This window comes from Herpailurus yagouaroundi, unplaced genomic scaffold (assembly GCF_014898765.1).
Source record: "Herpailurus yagouaroundi ecotype Mexico unplaced genomic scaffold, PumYag 188, whole genome shotgun sequence".
Classification (NCBI taxonomy): Eukaryota; Metazoa; Chordata; class Mammalia; order Carnivora; family Felidae; genus Herpailurus; species Herpailurus yagouaroundi.
In genome coordinates this window covers 25,156,125-25,176,301 of record NW_024412419.1, presented here as the reverse complement: position 1 = coordinate 25,176,301, position 20,177 = coordinate 25,156,125, and the positions used below count along the sequence as shown (strand labels likewise).

General features: G+C 41.1%; 1 protein-coding gene across 3 annotated transcripts in view; it reads right to left on the bottom strand.

The window, feature by feature from the left end:
* Nucleotides 1-484: 484 nt before the first annotated feature.
* The window catches only part of LCLAT1 (lysocardiolipin acyltransferase 1), a 181,677-nt gene continuing 161,984 nt past the window's right edge, over nt 485-20,177 (bottom strand). For all 3 annotated transcript variants that reach the window (XM_040496428.1, XM_040496427.1, XM_040496429.1), the window contains exon 6: nt 485-4,486. In XM_040496428.1, coding sequence (XP_040352362.1) covers nt 3,984-4,486 — 503 coding nt within the window. In that variant the 3' untranslated portion in view covers nt 485-3,983. The remainder of the gene's footprint in view (nt 4,487-20,177) is intronic.

Genomic DNA, 20,177 nt, shown 5'->3' with positions numbered 1-20,177 from the left:
CCTTAGGTTCCATGATTTGTGTGCGTGTGTTTGTGTGTGTGCAAGCATACTTGCCAGGCACATTTTCGTGCTTTGATTCAAGACTTTGCTCCGAGATTTGCTTTCCCAGTTACATACTCCCTGACAGTGCTGGTGGGTGCAGAGTCCCATTTCCCTCTTGCAGCTGGTGGTGTGGAGATCTGCCATTACAGCACCACAAGTGTGAAATAACCAAATCGCCCTCAGGGCTGAACTGAGAAAAATGGAGGAAAACCAAGTTCTGATGACATTTACTGAGACCTAAATTTGACTGTGGCCCCTAGACTTTTTCCAGTTATCGAAGAGGTATATTCCCTTTGTGTGTAGGCTTTTTTTTTTAAACATCTGTGAAAGAAAGAGCACTGATGAGGATCTCCTTATACTACATACTGTATGGCTTTACCAACGTGGGAAAAGAAAGTAGCACCCGGTCGCCCGGCAAGAACAGAAACATGACACATGGGCAAACTGTATCTAATTCACTCCACTTTATTCTGGGATGTAAATTACAGATAACACAACTCACAAACATACCAGTGGACATTGAAAACTAAGGCCATTCTGTGAGTTATTTTTAAAACTTGGTGTTTTGTACATAATCTTTTAAAAAATAAATTACCAAAACCAAGATTCTCTTCTGAAATAAAAACTTAAGGTTGGTACAAGGCGGCTTTTGGGTCATCTCCAATCTGAAGCTCATGGTGTGACGGGACCGTTTTTGTTTCCTACGGCATAAATAACAGCTCTAAGGCAAAAGCCACCTCAGCATCTAGCTCTCCTCTCTGGATGTCATCACAAAGTTTACGACAGTGACCAGTGTTTACAAACCATTTTCTTCCCAGTGAGTAGCAAAGAGAGACTTTTACCTAAGAAACACATTGCAGAATTCCTGGAACAAGAAAAAGAAAGGGACCCGTAACTAAGGCACTGAAAGCACATTATTTATATAAAGAAATGTAAACAGTTGGCTACCAACAGGCTCCCTCCAGCAGAGTGTCGATTAGGGAAGTGCACAGGGGCATCATGGTCGCGGCCCGGGTGAAACGAGAAGGGCCCCCTTTCTGCAGAATTCGGGCTTGGCCACCAACGTCCGACTCCTGATGTGGTGAGGAGGAAGGAATGAATTTCAAAGTGACATGAAGGGAAGCTGGTATTTCTCCCTAAGCTGTGGGTTAGTGTTATAACAAACAAGGAAGGGTTTTAGTGGGACTTTCAAATTACGGCCGCTGACCGTGTTTTCTTCCCGCCTCTCACCACTTGCTTCTGATTTGCACAATGGCTTTGGCCTGCTTCATCAGTGGGGTCTGCTAGAACGTGTGACCTGGCCGGTGCCCTTCCCTGCAGGTGCCTACTTCAAGTACAATGGTTCATGGCCCACACAAACCACACTTCAGTTAAAACACTTCTCAACAGTGAAGATCGAGCAAATTGGACAGACAGTACTGTAAATGTTTCACGGTCCAATGGGTTTACCTTCAAGGGCCTGAGAGGGTGTGAGGTGGGGTATGGTGTGTAGACGCAGCCTGACAAGTAGCTGTGGAGTCCAGGGTGAGGGGTGGGAAGGGGGGGGTGCATTCCTGAGGCCGATCACGACACCAAAGTTCAATTACTTCCTGCTTGACGTTTTGTTACCAATTTTACAAAGCTCTGAGTTCCAAATCATCAAATGAATAGTTCTTGAACACTTTTTAAAAGAAAAGGACCAATATGTAGGAACACAAATAATTATGATTTTAAAAGACGCCTTGTTGCAAAAACACAAAGACCCCCTCCCCCCAAAACCAAAAAACCAACAAGAAGCAGCTTTTTTCTTTTTGAAGTTATCATTCCTGATTCAGCAGGTACAAGGTCTATTATTCCCCAGTTCTAGTGTGTACGAATTTTGGGTAGATAAAACAAAGTTTGAATCTTCTATGTGTATTTTTTTATGATCAAAAGGAAAACATTTTCTACGAAAGAAAAAAAAAGATTTCCTCTTTTACGGATCTCACGCCTCATATGGAGGTTATACTTAAACCAGGAGCCATGAGAAGCTGGAAGAGGGCGGTGGGCAGCAGTATAAAGTGTGGGGCGGGAAACACAGCTTTTCTCTACCGCCCAGGACAATGTGAATGTGATGCTGACTGTGAAACTCCTTCTATGTTTCCAAATAGAACCAAAAGGAAGTCTGAGAGAAACCTAAATTAGAAAATTCTTTCATTAAGGAAAAAAAAAAAAAAAAAGCTAAAAAAGAAAACACCTGAAAAAGCCAGGAAAGTCAACAGCTGGGTTTAGAGCAGATGTTCATAATAACGAATTAGTAGCTCCAGGCAGCATTAAGAACAGCCTTGGGGGAGCAGATAAATACAGGCTGGTGCGTGTCTGCGCGGCACTGGTCAGGTCCCTCCCAGGAGAGGTGATGTGTCAACAGCGTCGTAGGCGCAGCCTGTACTCTGAAAGAATGTCCTCCGTAAGTTGGGCTCACGATGTGCTCACCTTTCACGGCAATGCACACTTCAATTGTCGGGCTAAAAGTCGCTGTGGAGCAAAAAGAGGCCGTAATTAAGGAGAAGGCATTCATGCCAAAAGAGTAATAAAGCAATGGCTTTTGATGCTGGTTCAAGGCAGGGGTGAAGTAGACGGGTTTGCTAACAGCTAAAGGCTTTTCACTGCCTCTGACCAGCACCCCCGTCCTATGACGGAAAGCACAGTGCCTGGCCCCAGCAGGGTGGGGAACATGACCCCGCACTTCTGCCTCAGAGGAGATTGGTGCTGTTGGTTTGCTGGATTTCCCATGGGCTCCAAATCGAGGACTACTGAGGCAAACAACTGGTCAAAAGTGGGTCTGAATTTTACTACTGAAAAGAAGCCTGGGCCTAAAAAGAGTGAGCGAGCCCTGGTTATCCTTAAAAAGGGGTTCATTTTCGTGCTACCATTTTGGTTCCAAGAGTAAAACTAGTCAAGGCTACGAGGGTTGAATAATTTAGGATAAACCATTACTGCCCCGTCTGCAAGTGCTGTTGTTTTTGTGGCAGATGTTACAGATACCTATGCACGTACAAGAAATACAATAACTTTCTCTCTGGGGGCAGGTTTGAAAGAAATATTTCAAAAGACACAACTTCGAGAATTTCTGACTCCAAGAACAGAACCTTCTCTATGCTGTTCCTTTAGAAAGGTAAGTGATGTGATGTGTATCGTTTTTACGCAGAAAGAGCTACACCTGCCAATAAGCAGCAGAGACCCCGGCACTGAGCATGCTAGAGTACGTAGAAATGAAGAACTGTATTAATTCCTATCTTTAAAAACTCAAACCAAGGTTTCTAAGTGGAGAGCCTGTGGTTGCTCCCTGAGACACGTCCAGGTCTTCGTGTGAAAAGAGGGCACAGGTGGTCTTCTGATGTCTAGGTCAGTGCAAGGCTAAATGCCAAGGTTTTATGAGTAATGAAGGGCTTCTTATCGAAATGGCTGGTTTAAGGGCAAGGGATTTCTGGTCTCTGGCCTTAAGGAAGGCTGCAGTGGTCTGACTGGTGTAGAAATGAGTGTGGGGACAGTGCCGAGGGAGGGAGCTGGGAAGAAGAGCCCTCACCTCAACAGTCAAGTGCCAGCACTTGATCTGAGCCAGTGCTCCCAAGCCCCAGATCTGCTTCTTGTCTGGGGAGTTGGCTGGGGAATTGGTTAGGGAAGAGGACTGGGCCTGTAGGAAAATCGTGTATGTGTACCTTAACAGCCTGGCGATTGCTTAATAAAACTCTGGCCCGAGTTATTTCACAGCGATCGCTCCCTGCTTCGTGTATTGAAATTACATTCAGAGATTTAAAAAAAAAATCGTGTGTAGCAATATTTTCCCACAAAACTAAGTGCAAAATATCTTTAACAAATAATGATGGTAGTAGAAATATCTGACATAGTCATGCAAAAATGCACCTCCATTTAAAAAGGCTCAACACATCTCCAAAAGACCCTTGGGTTGTTACCCTACGAGCTCACTCATTTTTTTTTACATTTAAATGTGGCTGCTTGTGTAAAAAACGGTAACATGCAAGTTCAATGATCTCCAGTCCACCAAATATTCTCTCTTGTAGCACAAAGACAACAACGGTGATGATAAAATACCACCGAACAGGACTGTACAAATATATGAGGAGGCACATTGCAGGGCTGAACAGGGTCCAATAAAGTATAGAGAGCAGTTTGACCGCAAAGACCCTCAGCTCAGACTTGCAAGGTGGAATTATGGTGTGGCCGGTGAAGTGAAAGCTCTTCTCCCCTTGGTAGAAGGAGCGCAGCCTCTGTTCCTTCTCCTCCCACCGCCTGTGGCACCAGAGCTGGAGGCCCTCCCTGGAGGCAGGGAGAGTGTCCACTGGGTAGCGGTGCACGTGGAAGTGGATCTCCTTGGGAAAGTCGCCGTAGAGAAGGTGCTTCTCTGTCTGAGGAATGTTGTGAGGGTACGCCACTGTGATGTCGTGGACGGCATCAAGGTTCTTCCCTAGGTTTTGGAAAAGATGAAAATACAGACTGAGTGATGATCAATGGGGGTAGTAACGCTGATGCAAACCACAAGGCAGAACCAAAAATGGGGGTGGGGGTGGAATCGGGACAGAGAGAGCCACGGTGAACAAAAAGGGCTATTTAAATACTGGTGTTTCTAGGCATTTGGGTCAATAAATTTACCCGCCATTTTTAGTCTTTTATCTGTTTGCTAATCACCACCAAAACCTTTAGAAAGAAATTACCTTCACAGAAAGAGTAACCTGTCATTCTAGAACTAAATGGATAAGCACATTAAGTCAGGCTTGAGGTAGAAATAAAAGGATTAGCCCTTTTATACCAGGGGGAGTCACTGCTTTCATACCTCTTATTAATATACCTTCTCTCCAAATAAAAACACAGAATTTCTTACCTTTAACTCATTATTGCTATGATAGCACTGGAAAGAAACACTCAGAATTAGACTTAGTGAAGTGGTCAGAAACGCATGAAAACTTCCATATGATTTTTAATTTTTTTAATTTTTAACATTTTTTATGTGATTTTTCTATTTTTTAAAACCATATCAGCTTGAAGTGCAAGTGAGACCCTGCCAGGACACCATCATCCTTAGCAGTCTCCTGATTAATTACTTTGGGGTTAAGTGTTTTTAGCAAAGTCACATGCCAGATGCTGGAGAGAGAGAGAGAGAGAGAGAGAGAGAGAGAACATAATCTCTAATCTTACTAATCTCACTCAAGAGTTCATAAGAGAATCAGGGAGACAGCTGCATAAACAGTGCCCTAATGGGGGGGGGGGGGGAGGGAGGGGAGGGAGCTGGCCAGGCAGGTGCAGTGGGCCCAGAGAGCATAGTGGGGCTAAGGGGCTCACAAGTACACTGGAGGCATCTGGTAAAGGCCTTCAACTGTCAAACTTGAGAATGTGAACTCCATTCTGTAAGTGACAGAGAAGCACCTTAGATGGTGGAGAAGCACTTAATGATTATCAACAGAGAAGGGATGAGAATGTGTTTCATTTTGGCAATGATTACCTTGGCGGCAGTGACAAGAATGGTCTGGAGAGGACCACGGGCAAGAGAGGCAGTAAGAGTAATTTGATGGTCATGACAAGGCAAGAAATGACAGTGAGGTAGGGGCCAAAGGAAGTGACATGTCTAAAAAAATTACAAGAGAGCTGACACGATAAGAGCGGTCAACTGGATGTGGGAGGATAAGGTGGAATGAGCTCCTGTGTTCTGGCTCAGGGTACTGAGTGGATGGTGGTGTCTCTGAGATTAGAAATGTAAGCAGGAGTAGTAAATCCTTAAAGAAACATGAGGATCGTCTACTTGAATCCTGTATACAAGGGCCAGAGAGGTTAAGCTTTTTGCCCAATGCACACAGCATGTTGGTGCACAATCTCTGAATGTTGCTTTCTTCCTTACCATGCCCTCTTCAGTGAGAGCCCTTGGATCTGGGCTTTGATTCATTACAGAAATGTATGATGCAGGCAAAATTAATCTGTGGGAATAGAAATCCAAACAGTGGCTGCCACGGGGGTGAGAACTGATCGGCAAGGAGCACAAGGAAGTGTTCTAGGTGGCCGAAACACTCTGGATCTTGATTAGGGTGTGGAATATACCCAACTGTGTGCATTTAAGACCCATGCACTTCATAGCATTTAAGTTTTACCCCAATATGAACAAGACACAAAGCAACTTCCCACCTTAACTCACCATGTTTACCCTTCCCATTGACCTTACTATTATTAGAGGTTGTTCTCCTTGCTTTTTTAATGATTAGGTCTTCTGTAAATGTCTACTGTCTCCTTTACTCTGTGATTTACTTCAGGATAAGGACTGGCTTGCAGTCTGGTTTCCTAAGTGTCTGATAGATACAATCAGCCCTTAATTAGGACTATGGTCTAGAAAATGAAAATACCTATGTCAACAAGGCTTAGATTCAAAATTGGAGGACAGGGGCGCCTGGGTGGCGCAGTCGGTTAAGCGTCCGACTCCAGCCAGGTCACGATCTCGCGGTCCGTGAGTTCGAGCCCCGCGTCGGGCTCTGGGCTGATGGCTCAGAGCCTGGAGCCTGTTTCCGATTCTGTGTCTCCCTCTCTCTCTGCCCCTTCCCTGTTCATGCTCTGTCTCTCTCTGTCCCAAAAATAAATAAACGTTGAAAAAACAAAATTGGAGGACAGTGTTTTAGGGATGCTGAGCATTGTTGATAGGAGAGCGGAGGGGGATGGAAGGCCCGCGCAGGATGGCTCTGGTGGAGTTGGATCAGAACGCCTAGAAAAAAAGGCGAGGCTGGACCTTTTTGACTCCAGCGGGGGGTCCACTTCATCTCATGACGGGAAAATAACAGGACACATCTTGTCACTTGTCATGCTGCTTAGCCTCTTATTCAGAACCGGGTGCGCATTTCACTTACTTTCAAAACTCCCCTGCAATCAGTCAACATTTCTGCTTCACCTGCCCACACCCTGCCCTGAAAAGGTTGCCAGTCTCCTCAGCCTCACTCATCCACGGCCTCCCCCAGCAGCTGCCACCATCCTCAGTCACCCCAAACCACTTCACAGGGCTCCTCCTGAGCAGGGGGCTCCTACGAGCCCGCCTTCCTTCCACACGTGGCCCTTCATGCTCACAAACTGGTATCAAAAGGACAGGCCATACTAGTAAGAAACTAAAGTGCCCTTGCTTTCTATTTCTTCTGGGCAACCCATGGAGAAGGGTGTGTATGCAAACACCTGTCTGTTCACTGTACAAACGGCAAGTTTTAAGACTGTGTTGGTAGCACTTACAGAAATGTTCCTAAGTGAAAAATTCTAGAAACCCTGCTGTGTAGAGCACGGTGAGCTGGGGAAGGAGACCGTTTGGGTTCAAATCCTAGCTCTGCCTCTTACTGACTAATTACTTGTCTCTGTAGCTTAGTTCCTGTATCTACAAACTACTTCACAGGGTTGTTGAGAGCATTAAATGAGCTAATACATATAAAAACACAAAAATAGGGTCAAATATATATAGTAAATCCTCAATAAATGTTAGCTGCTAACATTGAGTGAGCAGGAGAACTGGGGAAGGGAGAAGAGCCGGCTTATACCTTGCTTCTCATTTCCCTTGAGCTGCACTGGATCCTTAAGAATCACAGAGACTCAGCGGTGCCTGGGTGGCTCAGTCGGTTAAGCGTCCGACTTCAGCTCAGGTCACAATCTCACGGTCCGTGAGTTCAAACCCCGCGTCGGGCTCTGGGCTGATGGCTCAGAGCCTGGAGCCTGCTTACGATTCTGTGTCTCCCTCTCTCTCTGTCCCTCCCCCACTCGTGCTCTGTCTCTCTCTGTCTCAAAAATAAAAATAAACGTTAAAAAAAATTAAAAAAAAAGAATCACAGAGACTCAGAAACGCATTAAAGCCAGAGCAAGAGAGGAGATGGAGAAAGGCTTTTACACCCTGAGGTACCTTGATACGTTGTAAACTTTATAGTAAGTTTCTTGTCTCCAGATAACCCAGAGCCACACACAACCCTTTATCACTAATAGAGGAGCTTACTTTTCACTGACATCCTATCAAGACCTCCTGGCCTCTAAGCCTAGAGCAGCCATTACTACTGGACCTGTTAGTTTCCTCCCAGAAGGTAACAGGTGAGGGTTAGCAGACACAAGGGGCATGCTTCGTTCCAAAGTGACAATAACAAAATGCATATTCAATACATGTAATGCCTTCATTACATGTATCAGCTTGTAATAGGGCTAAAATAATGCAATAATAGATAAAGTTCCTTCAAGTGCAAAGGATTTATACGGCCTTTAAAGCTTTTGGTATGAAAACAACATACTTTAAAATATGCAAATTAAGATGGCTGCCATCAGTAATATCCATTTTTAAAAGATCTCATTGCTTTTTAGATAGCATCTAGAGTTGTAATCTCAACTATCTAGCCACCTGCCATCTGTCTGTATGGCGCTTAGAAAATAATCTGTTCTGTTGCTGATACTGTGTCTTCTGGAAAGTTTCAAACTTTATTATTATTATTATGTAAAGCTACTACTCTGTTAGAACAACCACACTCATGTGGGCCCATAAATGTTTCTTTTCCTCTCCTGGAAGAACAGGACACTTAGTACTTCAAATCTTAATTTTTAGTCTAAGGCTGAGACTGAGGGAATATTTAATACATCAGTCAGGTTTAAGTAACCAACAGAGGTTTAAAAGATATGACTGGAAATTATAAATGTAATATGCAGCAGGGAGTGTCTCCAAGCATGTCAAGTTGAGCCCATGATGATTACAAGAGTCCTATTCAATATGAAAAGCTCACTGGGAGTGAGACAAGTTTATGTTTCAAATGAAAGAGTTGGGTGAAGAAATCCTGGTCTGCCCATAGCTGCTGAAGAACACATCCATCTATACAGTTCAGTGGCAGAACAACAGAAATACAAACTTTTTTTTTTTTAACCCAAGATGGTCTGAAATTTCAGTTATCAACTTTATTCTTTCCCCATTCTACTTTAAAATACATGGAGAATATACAAAAGTACAATCTATTTTGGATTTCACCTTAATACTTTTTTAAAAATTAAGAACACATGTAAGCTGGAACACCAGGGTGGCTCAGTCAGTTAAGCATCTGACTTCATCTTGGGTCACGATCTTGCAATCTGTGAATTCGAGCCCCATGTCGGGCTCTGTGCTGACACCTCAGAGCCTGGAGCCTGCTTCACATTCTGTGTTTCTCTCTTTCTGCCCTTCCTCCACTCAGGCTCTGTCTCTCTCTCTCTCAAAAATGAATAAACTTAAAAAAAAAAATGAAAAAAACATATAAGCCTATATTCTATTACTCAGATCTAAATCCATAAATCTAACTATATATATTGGAGACTTTTATTTATTTTTTATTTTTTTATTAAAAAAATTTTTTTTAACGTTTATTTATTTTTGAGACAGAGAGAGACAGAGTATGAATGGGGGAAGGTCAGAGAGAGGAAGACACAGAATCTGAAACAGGCTCCAGGCTCTGAGCTGTCAGCACAGAGCCCGACGCGGGGCTCGAACTCACAGACCGTGAGATCATGACCTGAGCTGAAGTCGGCCGCTTAACCGACTGAGCCACCCAGGCGCCCCTATATTGGAGACTTTTAAATAAAGTAGCTTGTCATCTAAGATGCATTTGTGTTAAAAGAAAATGCTGAGGCTGCTGGTTTTGTGCACTGTTTTTCAGATTAAAAAAAAAAAAATTACTCCAAGATGATAACAGTTGGATTTAGTAACTTGACAATCATTCACTGTGGCACTTTAACACTGACATATAATAGTACATGGCTAATAATGAGCGTGACAAATTGGCACTAGTCAGAACACTTTGAAGAATGGCTTTGAACAGACAGATTTAGATAGACTTAGACTAAAAACACTAATAAGCCAACTTTCAGCTTCAAAATAAAAGGGCATGCACAAACCCACTGAAAATTAAGTGGCATTGGGACTCAGTACCATTTTCTTACAGAAAAATACTACTTCCCACTGAGAACACTATTCATTTTGCTTTTGTATAAGTTGAGTAGTTACTTAAGGAATGAAAAGTAGAGGCAGGCAGCTTCTGATCCTACGTCTCACCAGCTCTCCGGCCTTAGCTTGTTAACCATAAGCCTCCTCTGTGTGTGCAGATAGTAACAGTGCCTACCCTCCTAGGGTTTTGTGAGGATCCACTACGTAAGACCTGTAAAGTGCTCAGAGAAGGTCCTGGCCTGTGGGATCTGCTCAGATTCCTGTCACTATTCCTCCAGGTGGAGTGACCACTTAGAGCACCTGAAGGGAGTTTAGGTTTAGGCTGCTACCCTCGGCCTTCCTTCCTTCCTCTAGACTTCCTCTTCCTCTGGGAGAGGTTCCAAGTGGGCTCTAGCACACCTTGTGGTTTATCCTCTGATTGCAGTCCCGCCTCTCCCATAGCACAGAAGCAAAACCGTTGAGGAGACTGACCTTGGCTCTAGAGGGAGGCCCTAATTCCCCTTTGGATACACGTTTCTCTCCATCTCTACCAACTCATCCTTAGCCATTCTCTGGGAAGTGTAGATATTAATCCTCTGCTGGCATTCAGAATCAGAAAGTGATGGTCAGTACTCTAGCATTGTTGACCTGCCCCATCTTGCTTTTACTTTCTTAGAAATCAAAATTAGTACCTCTTCTTTTTCTAAGAAAGAACCATCCTATGCTTAAAAATCAACTTTTAGGGGCACCTGGGTGGCTCAGTCTGCTAAGTGTCTGATTCCTGATTTCAGCTTGGGTCATGATCTCACAGTTCGTGAGTTCCAGCCCCATGACGGGCTCTGTGCGGAGATGGCTTTGAATTCTCTCTCCGGTCCACCCCCGTTCAACACACACACACTTTCTCTCTCTCAAAATAAATACTTAAAAAAATCAACTTTCACCTGGAAAGGTGAAATTAAAAATTGTGTATTTGTGAACAATTTTGCTTATCCAAACTGAATTTGGTTCCTACAGATAATTTCAGGGACCTATATTTTCACATTCCTATCCTAAATCTGTTCAGCTTTGGTGTTTTGTATAAATGTATGAAATCTTTTCAGTTTTGACAATCTGTTGTCCAATAGACACTGCTTCTCTGAGTCTTTAAAACAAGTTTCATTTTCTAGATAGAATGAAAACATGTTGACATTTTCCACAATTTACAATATTGGTGTATTAATAGATCATTTAAGGCAAGATCAGAATAGTGTATACTTGGTGAGGACAGACTCACATACATATAGACATATATATACATAAGTATATAAAATGTATGTCCTGAAAAAAGAGATCTGTAAACATTTAACAAATAGGACCATACTATACATACTGTTTCATAACTTGTTTTTTCATTCATTTTTCCATTCGTGCCATTAAAGATTTTCTAAGATGTCATTTTATGGGTGCATAATATTTGCTTGTGTAGAAATCTTAAAAATTCCTTTGTTTTTCAGATATTTAAGGTGTTCCCACATAAACTACATTTAAATTGATCATTATATAACTAATGATGGTGATTTTCTAGAATAAATTCCATAAATTGCTGGATCAAAGAATATGAACACCATAACACTTTTTGCTAAATATGGGTAAATGACCTCTACAATGTTCAGTTAAAACCCGAGAAGCGTAGGATTGTGCTTTTCACACTTTTACTTATAATGCTTGGTATTATAATTTTTATTAAGTTGCAAACTGTATCATTTTTGTTTTAATTTGTATGTCTTTGATTAGGTTAAAAAGTCAATTGGATGTAAATACTGGTCATATCCTTGACTGTTTTGAAAATTCAGTTGTTTATCTTCTGGTTTGTAAGAACTCTACCCTCTATCCTAAGCGGTGAATCTTTCACACTGGTTTCATCAGCTGGTCACTAGTGTTTCCCTGGCCACAATGAATCGATTTTGTTGGATTTGCTGCTCTGTGAAAGCAGTGTTTCTTTTAGCCAGTTCCTCTGTTGTCTCTTTTTCAGTCAAATTTGCAAACCTCCTTCTTCATCATGGATTATTTAATCCTCTGCATTTTTCTGTTGCAAATATTCTTAAACAATCCATGATCTATGCCATTTACAGCAACTTTGCCAATAATTGTGTGTGTGTGTGTATGTGTGTGTGTCTATATAAGTTCACTTTTCTATTGTGTGTGTATGTGTGTGTGTCTATATAAGTTCACTTTTCTATTATAGCTTTTGGATTCCTATTTATCTCCCCTGTTCCTAGACTGTATGTATATTCTATATTTTTCTGCAAGATGGAAAACATTTTTTCCATTTAATTTTATAATTTAATTTTCTTTCAGTAGACATCAGTTTTTCTAGCATCTTTTACTAAATGACTCCTCTTTCTCTATAGTTTGGAAATACCAACTCAGTCACACGTTAAACTCACATATATAAACCTCTAGTCTCCCTCCTCTCTTCTGTGCTGTGTTCATTCTGGCTCCAAGACCACACTGATTTCCCTAGTGACGGATCTTGGGTAAAGCAAATCTGCCTGTTTTCTTTTTCACACGGTACTTGATTCCTGCTGGTAACTGTTTTGCAACGTAAACGTGAGAGCATTTAATTCCATTCTAAAATAACAACCCTCCCCGCCCCCCTACCGAACTTCTTCAGAAATGTCATTTGCATTGTATTTACATTGTAACTTTGAAAGATCTGACCCTTTAATATTGTTTTTTTTTCTCTAAGAAAAAAGTATGCTTTTCCATCTGTTCAAAACTTACTTTATGTCTTTCCATAAGATTTTAGTTTTCTTCACACAGCTTCTGTGGCTTTTAAAATTTATTCCTAAGTAATTTAAGAATTTTTGCTGTGATTATGAATGGAATATGTGGTCCCACTTCTGCTTTTAGGCAGTTACTGCTAGAGAGAAATCGTTTGCTGTACATTTATATGCAGCCGTCTTAACAAATTTTCTTATTAAATTGTTTCCTTTTTTTCTACATTCTTTTTGATTTTCTAGATTTTTCTATCAGCTGCAAAAACCGTTTCGTGTTCAATTTTCTCATCTTTAAGGTAGTCTTTAATTTTTTAAGTTTATTTATTTGAGAGAGCACAAGCAGGGGAGGAACAGAGAGGAAGAAAGAGAGAATCCCAAGCAGGCTTTGCACTGTCAGCACAGAGCCTGCCTCAACTCACAAACCTTAAAGTAATGAGCCGAAAATCAATAGTCAAGAGGCTTAACCGACTGAGCCCCCCAGGCATCCCAAGGTAGTCTTTTCTTAGTGCCTTATTAGCATTTACTTACTAATAAAAAGGATAGTTCTGACTTTACGGTGTGGATTTTAGTGCATTAGATCACTGCTGTTGAGTTTTGGTAAAACACTAGTGTATGTTATTAGTTCTATTTCGTTCTAGTTTTTATTAGGAATGGCTTAAGGTTTATCAAGTATCTTTTTAAGCATCTCTGGTTAAGATTAAACTTTTTCTTTGTTAAAGAAAATAATAGCCAAACATCTGTATGAACCAAAGTAGGTGTTAAATATTAAAAGGAAAATATGCGAAATGCAAAGGGAATTAAAAATTATAGTGTAGGCTTCAGTGTCCTCCATAATAGGTCACTCCAATAATAACCAATCACATGAAAGAACTGAATAACTATTGATAAATTTGGTCTAATAAGATTATATAGGTCTATAGGTCTTTCAAAAATATTTTAGAGGGGTGTATCCATGGAACACCAATAAACAGGATTACGTGCTTGGCAATAAGAAGATTTAAACCCATTTTGTAAAAGTTAAGATATTAAAAGCCACATGCTTACATCAAAATCCCATAAAAAAATAAAATATGATGTCCTCCTTTAACAGAGCACTTTTAGATAACCCTTGGATCAAAGACAAAATCAAAAGGAAAATTATGAACTCCTTAAAAAAGAATGAAAAATGGAATCAATGGATATAGTGAAGGCCGTAGTCAACAATAAATGCTTCATTATTAAAGAGGAAAAAGGAAAAAGAGAAAGAAATTACTAAGCTTGGAAACTGGGTGGTGGTGGTGGTGGGGAAGTGGGGGTGGGGGAGAATACAAAGGGAAATATAGTGGAAAAAATTACTACAGATAAAAAGCAAGAATTAATGAAAGAAAACTAGGAAATAGTGAAAGAATAAAGAAGTACAAAAGTTGGTTATTTAACAAGATCCATAAACTACTAAACTCTATGAACGTGATTAAGGGGAAAAAAGAGAGGCAAATTTAAGATTACAGATATCAGAGGAAACCATCATAAATATGGAAGAGGAAAAGAATTATGGGAATGTACACATGATAAAATTGCTCTTACACATATACAAACTAGAGCAGAGTGTGCTTGTGCAAATGTACCGCAATACTAGAGACGTGCCTGATAAAATTCTGTGGTCAATTCAAAAGCCATCCAATATCATTATTGAGTCTATTTTCACCAGAAATGCAAACTATTCTGGCACTACTGTGTGATCAGGACAAAGGGCACAGGTGCTAATTTTCTAGGCAGGCCAACCCAGCAGCTATACTCTGGTGCCACGTCTTCTCAATCATGGGGATTTTAGTGTAGAAATTACAAAGCAAAAATGGACAGCCAGGAACAGAACAGCAAAATGAGCTAGGAAGTAAAGGGACAAGAATCCGAGTTCCAAATTCATCCCAGGACCTATTAAGCACAACGGCCACTTACACTTGTTTATCTGTAGAGGGTGGTGGTGATGACATGAACATATTTTGCCTAGTCTTTGAAAAACTTAAACTCTGCTCATTACTCTTCAAAAGAAATATTTGTGCTAAAACGCTGTTGAGAGAAGACCATCAAAATGCAGTGTGAAAAACCAGAGCATTGACGACATATAATTTGTCGTTACAAAGTTGTTTAGATGTTCCCAAACTGCTAGACATGCATCAGTAACAGATGAAAAGATCAGTAGTGTCAGCACATGCATCCTCTCTACTCATTTGCTGGTCTTCAAATTCAATGAGATCAGAGACCACACATTATTTAGTCCCCTCGCTCTGGTGTTAGGGTTGAAGGTGACTAGTAATGCATTTGGGACATTACTATTTATTTACTTCTAAAAAATTTTTTAAATGTTTTTATTTTTGAGAGAGAGAGAGAAAGAGAGAGAGAACGAACGCATGAGCAAGGGAGGGGCAGAGAAAGAGGGAGACACAGAATCTGAAGCAGGCTCCAGGCTCTGGGCTGTCAGCACAGAGCCTGCTGCGGGGCTTGAACCCACGAACCAGGAGATATGACCTGGGACGAAGTTGGCCACTTAACCGACTGAGCCATCCAGGAGCCCTGGGATATTACTATTTATTGAATGACTACTAAGTGCCAGGATTTTGAATTCAACAAGCTCTCTTTTGAGCACATCTTCACTGTGCCAGACACAGCTGTAGGCTTAGGGGTCACACTGGTGGACAAAAGGAAGATCTCTGCCCTCGTGGAGCTTAACAGGATACAGTCACTTTAAAATAGGATCTTTTTTAAAAACAAATTTTTAATGTTTGTTTATTTTGAGAGAGAGATACAGAGCACGAGCAGGGGAGGGGCAGAGACAAAGGGAGACAGAGAACTTGAAGCAGGCTCCAAGCTCTGAGCTGTTAGCACAGAGCCCAACGCGGGGCTTGAACCTACAAACCGTGTGATGGTGACCTGAGCAGAAGTCGGTTGCTTAACTGACTGAGCCACCCAGGAGCCCCTAAAATACGATCTTTAACAACCTTTGTGACATCATCCCTCTTTTATAGTTGTAGAAACTGAGGCACAGAGAAGTTAAGTCACTTGCTGAAGATCAGTTAGTCAGCAATTAGTTTGACTAACTGCCTGTTTGACTCAAAGCCTTTCCGCTACCCTATTCTACCTCCTAAGAACTGCATATTAAAAACAGGAGCTACGGAGTCAAACTGACCTGGTTTTATACCTAGGCACAGCGATTTATTAACCATGTGGCCTTGAGCAAGTTACTTAACCTTCCTGAGCCTCAGGCCCCTCATCTGCAATCAATAATGCTTCTCTTGGAGGGCTACCAAAACCCAGAGAAGGAGGACCTGTCAGCCAGTTTATAAAGGTGGTCTAGTAATGTAAAGAAACCAATTCTATGCAAATGAAAGGTCTTGATGTTTCTATTCAAGTTTCTTTTAACCTTGCACTATTATTATTTCCATCTTTGAAGCACAATCACACACATGTTCTGAGTAAGAGCTTTGTTATGGTTTGATATAAAATCTAAATGATGACCTTCTATAAAATTCTGTTATGCATTCCTGGAATGTTTCATTGATGGACCCACCCAGTCTCAAGCTAGGCCCTACCACCCATTTTTGGTAGCTATCTAAAATACAGTGGAGTATCTAAGTTGCAATCTTGTAAATCTTAAAAAAAAATTTTGCTAGTAACAGTATAGCTCAACTTAAAAAAAAAAAAAAAAAAAAGTTCCCAAAGCAAAACCTAATGTGACTACAGAGTCTTCTCTGCAATTTCATCTTTTTCTCCTCTAAGAGGGAAAGGAAGTTTGGCTGAGGATATGGGGTATTATTAATGGGGTGTAGGGTAAGTTGCTGTTTTCAAGAGCAAGGCAACAAAGTAAAAGGTGAAGGCCTCTGGTGGCAGATGAGTTTGATCCTTGCCCTGGGCTCCGCAGGGGGAGCCACACGGGTCCTCAAAGGTCTCATCAAACTGCCTTAGGCTTGTGCCACACCCCCTGTGACACACTTTCTCCTTGGATGAACTAAGAATTAAATTTCCTTGTTTTCAATCATTTAAGAGTCCGAATTCCCATTCAGTAAGCTTGACTGCAGTCTAAGATTCGGAGATCTCAGTAAAACAAGGTTTTCTCCATCAACCAGGACTGATCCAACCACAGTTGTATGCATTCATTCTACAGTAGGGGCTTATTAATCCACAAGACCCTCTGGACGATGGAAGGCATGTGGGGAGATCTTTCTGAGTGAAGGGCTATGCCTCTTTTGAAGACTGTTTCCCACTTCTTCATCCCACCGCCACCTGCTCATACGATGTTCTCTCAAACAACCAAATTAAATATGCCACCAGGGAAAATACTTTATAGCCTTGAGTTCTTTATTCAAACTAGTCATAATTTGTTCTTTCTTGTGTTTGTATTTTGTTTTAATGAGTCCTGTAAGGCAAAGTACAAAGCGAGGTGGTGGTGGTGGTGGTGGTGGTGGTGAAGAAAATGGATCAATCCGGGGATCACTCCAAACTTCAAATGACGAACTCTCAAATGCAGGTCGTCTTATGTGCAGTTCTTCATTTGTGCAAAGGGTGCCACCATGGGATGAAGGGATAATCTGACAGGACTGTAACTTCTTTTTTACTGAGAGGATAAAGAATCAGGCTGTGTGTAGCTCAACCAAAGGACAAAAGTCTTCCAAGATGGCAAAAGAACAGCAGGCTCTTTTCTTATAAAGTATATGGAGCATCTTTTGAAGTTTAAAACAATATGAAAAAGCAAATCAAGTTTACGTAGGTCAGAGGATGTGTCTCAAAGAACAGAGCAGACCTACCGATAACAACATCGTATACCATTTTGATACTTCTGGCCAAAAGAGGTTACATTTTTCTTTTTGCATGTTGTTTTCCTTTTTGTACTTCTTTATTTCTTTTAAAAATTATATGTGGATGAATCTCAAAGACAAATGGTTAACATAACACAGAATTAGACATGAACCCAAACAGTCCTAAGCCTTTTGATCAGAATACCATCCAGGTGGCAGTCTACACCTATAGACTCATAAATCTTAGTTTTGAATAACTGCCCTCCTACATGCTCTGCCAGGCAGAAAACTCATTTGTTTGCATCCCATAGACTCTAGACTCAACTGTTGACATGAGGGAGGGAATATTCCACATAACAATGTTCTTTCTTTGTATTTTATGCCTTAGAGTAGACAGGATCAAAGATTCTTCTAAATATTCCCCAAACTTCAATGAGAACTTCCTTAGTGTTGACCTATTTCTCAAAGGAATACTCTCCAAAGAATCAATGGAGACTGGGGATGGGGAGGAGAATTAAGGGTGAGTTTATTTTCTACTAAACTTTGTCCAGTTTCATCAGAAAGCAGAGGTCAGGGCTGATAATCTAGCCCACTTGTTTAGTAAGTGACTATATTCCATTTGAGCCGCAGAGGAGTGGAATCAGGACTGGGGGCCACTAAAGTACCGTTTATTAAGGAGCAGTTTCTTTCTTTGAAAACAGTCATCAGGACACAGGACGTAGACAGAGAAAAGGGCTCCCCGCTAAGGATCAACTCCTATGAATTGGCATAAAATCAGTCATTGGAATAATAACTTTAAACTTTCTGTTTAAAGTTCGTTATAAACACATTCCTCATGTGGGAAATGTCAAAATTGCAATGAGCTATCACCTCACACACCTGTCAGAATGGTTAAAATAAAAAACACAAGAAACAACCAGTGTTGGTGAGGATGGGGAGAAAAAGGAACACTCATGCTCTGCTGGTGAGAATGTAAATTGGTACAACCACTCTGGAAAACAGTATGAAGGTTCTTCAAAAACTTGAAAGTAACAATAACATGATTCAGTAATTCCACTACTGGGTATTTACCCAAACAAAGTGAAAATGCTAGTTTTTAAAAGATATGCACACTCCTATGTTTACTGTATTATCACTTACAAGAGCCAAGATATGGAAGTAACCTAAATATTCATCAGTAGACAAATGGATAAAGATATAGTGTGTGTGTGTATGTGCGCGCGCATGCATGAGAGAGAGATTACTCAGCCATAAAAAAAAAAAAAAAAGGAGATCTTGCCATTCATGACAAGGATGGACCTGGAGTGTATTATGCTAAGTGAAATAAGTCAAAGAAAGACATAATTTCACTTATATATGGAATCTAAAAAACAAAACAAACAAAAAAGCAACAGACCTGAAAATATAGAACTCATGATTATCGGGGAAGGGGATCAAGGATGGGCAATATGGGGGAAGGGGATTGGCTAATATAGGCTTTCAGGTGTGAAATGAACTAAGTCATGGGAATATAAGGTACGGCATAGGGAATATACTGGTACTGGATACTGAATATACTGGAATATCAATGGTACTGTCATAGCGCTATATGGTGACAGCTGGTAGCTACACTTGTGGTGCGCACAGCATAATGTATGGAACTGTCAAATCACTATTGTACACCTGAAACTAACAACATTATGTGGCAACTATACTTCAATAAAAATAAAAATAAATAAAATTTAGTTATAGGAGCGCCTGGGTGGCTCAGTAGGCTGGGCATCCGATTTTGGCTGAGATCATGATCTTGTGGTTTGTAGGATTGAGCCCTGCATCAGTCTCAGCACTGACAGCACGGAGCCTGCTTGGGATTCTCTTCCTCTCTTTCTCTCTCTCTCTGCCCCTCTCCTGCTCATTCTCTCTCTCAAAATAAATAAACTTAAAAACATTTAGTTACAGACATATGGAAAGTCAACATCTGGATATGTAACTACCAATCCTGAAATTTAAACTGGGAGAATAACAATGTATGAGGGAAGCAAATAAGTATATGTAGTGGGATGACTAGTGTCTTCCTGGAAAGCTCACTTCTACTGGAACTTCAAATGTGACCTGATTTCGAAATAGGGTCTTGGCATCTTGGTAGATGTCATTAAGGACTGAGATGAGGCTGTTAGGTGCTCGGCTAGACTGGAGACAGCAGACGGCCTGCCTTCTAACTCAGCCTACTTCCTCAGTTAATCCCACTACCTTCATACACCAGGATGAGGGCGGGAATGTTTTTGAAGGGTACATGAGTAAAGTCTTATTAGTGCTAGAATACAAAGTGTCCTATTTGTAGAAATCTGCATCAGTGGGACAATGGGGATGGGGCTGCTGACCATGAGTGAGGGAAATGGCAGACACATACTAGAGGCTTCCTGATTGATGGCAGGGGGCACTGAAATCTGGTGGTCTGCACCCTAAGGTTAAGGAGAAAGCTATGGCCAGAGTCTTAGAGCCATGTGGTACAGTAACCTATTACCACTTCCCAAAACCAGTATTCACTCAGCTGAGGCTATACTTCATAGTGGGTTTGGGTTTTTTACATTCCAGTGTTTATAAGCAGTATGTAAAGACCTAAAGTTTTAATGTATAATAAAAACCAGTGGTTCTCACCTTTTTTCCCAGACCTAGCTAGAAGCTCACCAGCACAGAGATGCTCAACAAGGGGTAGGG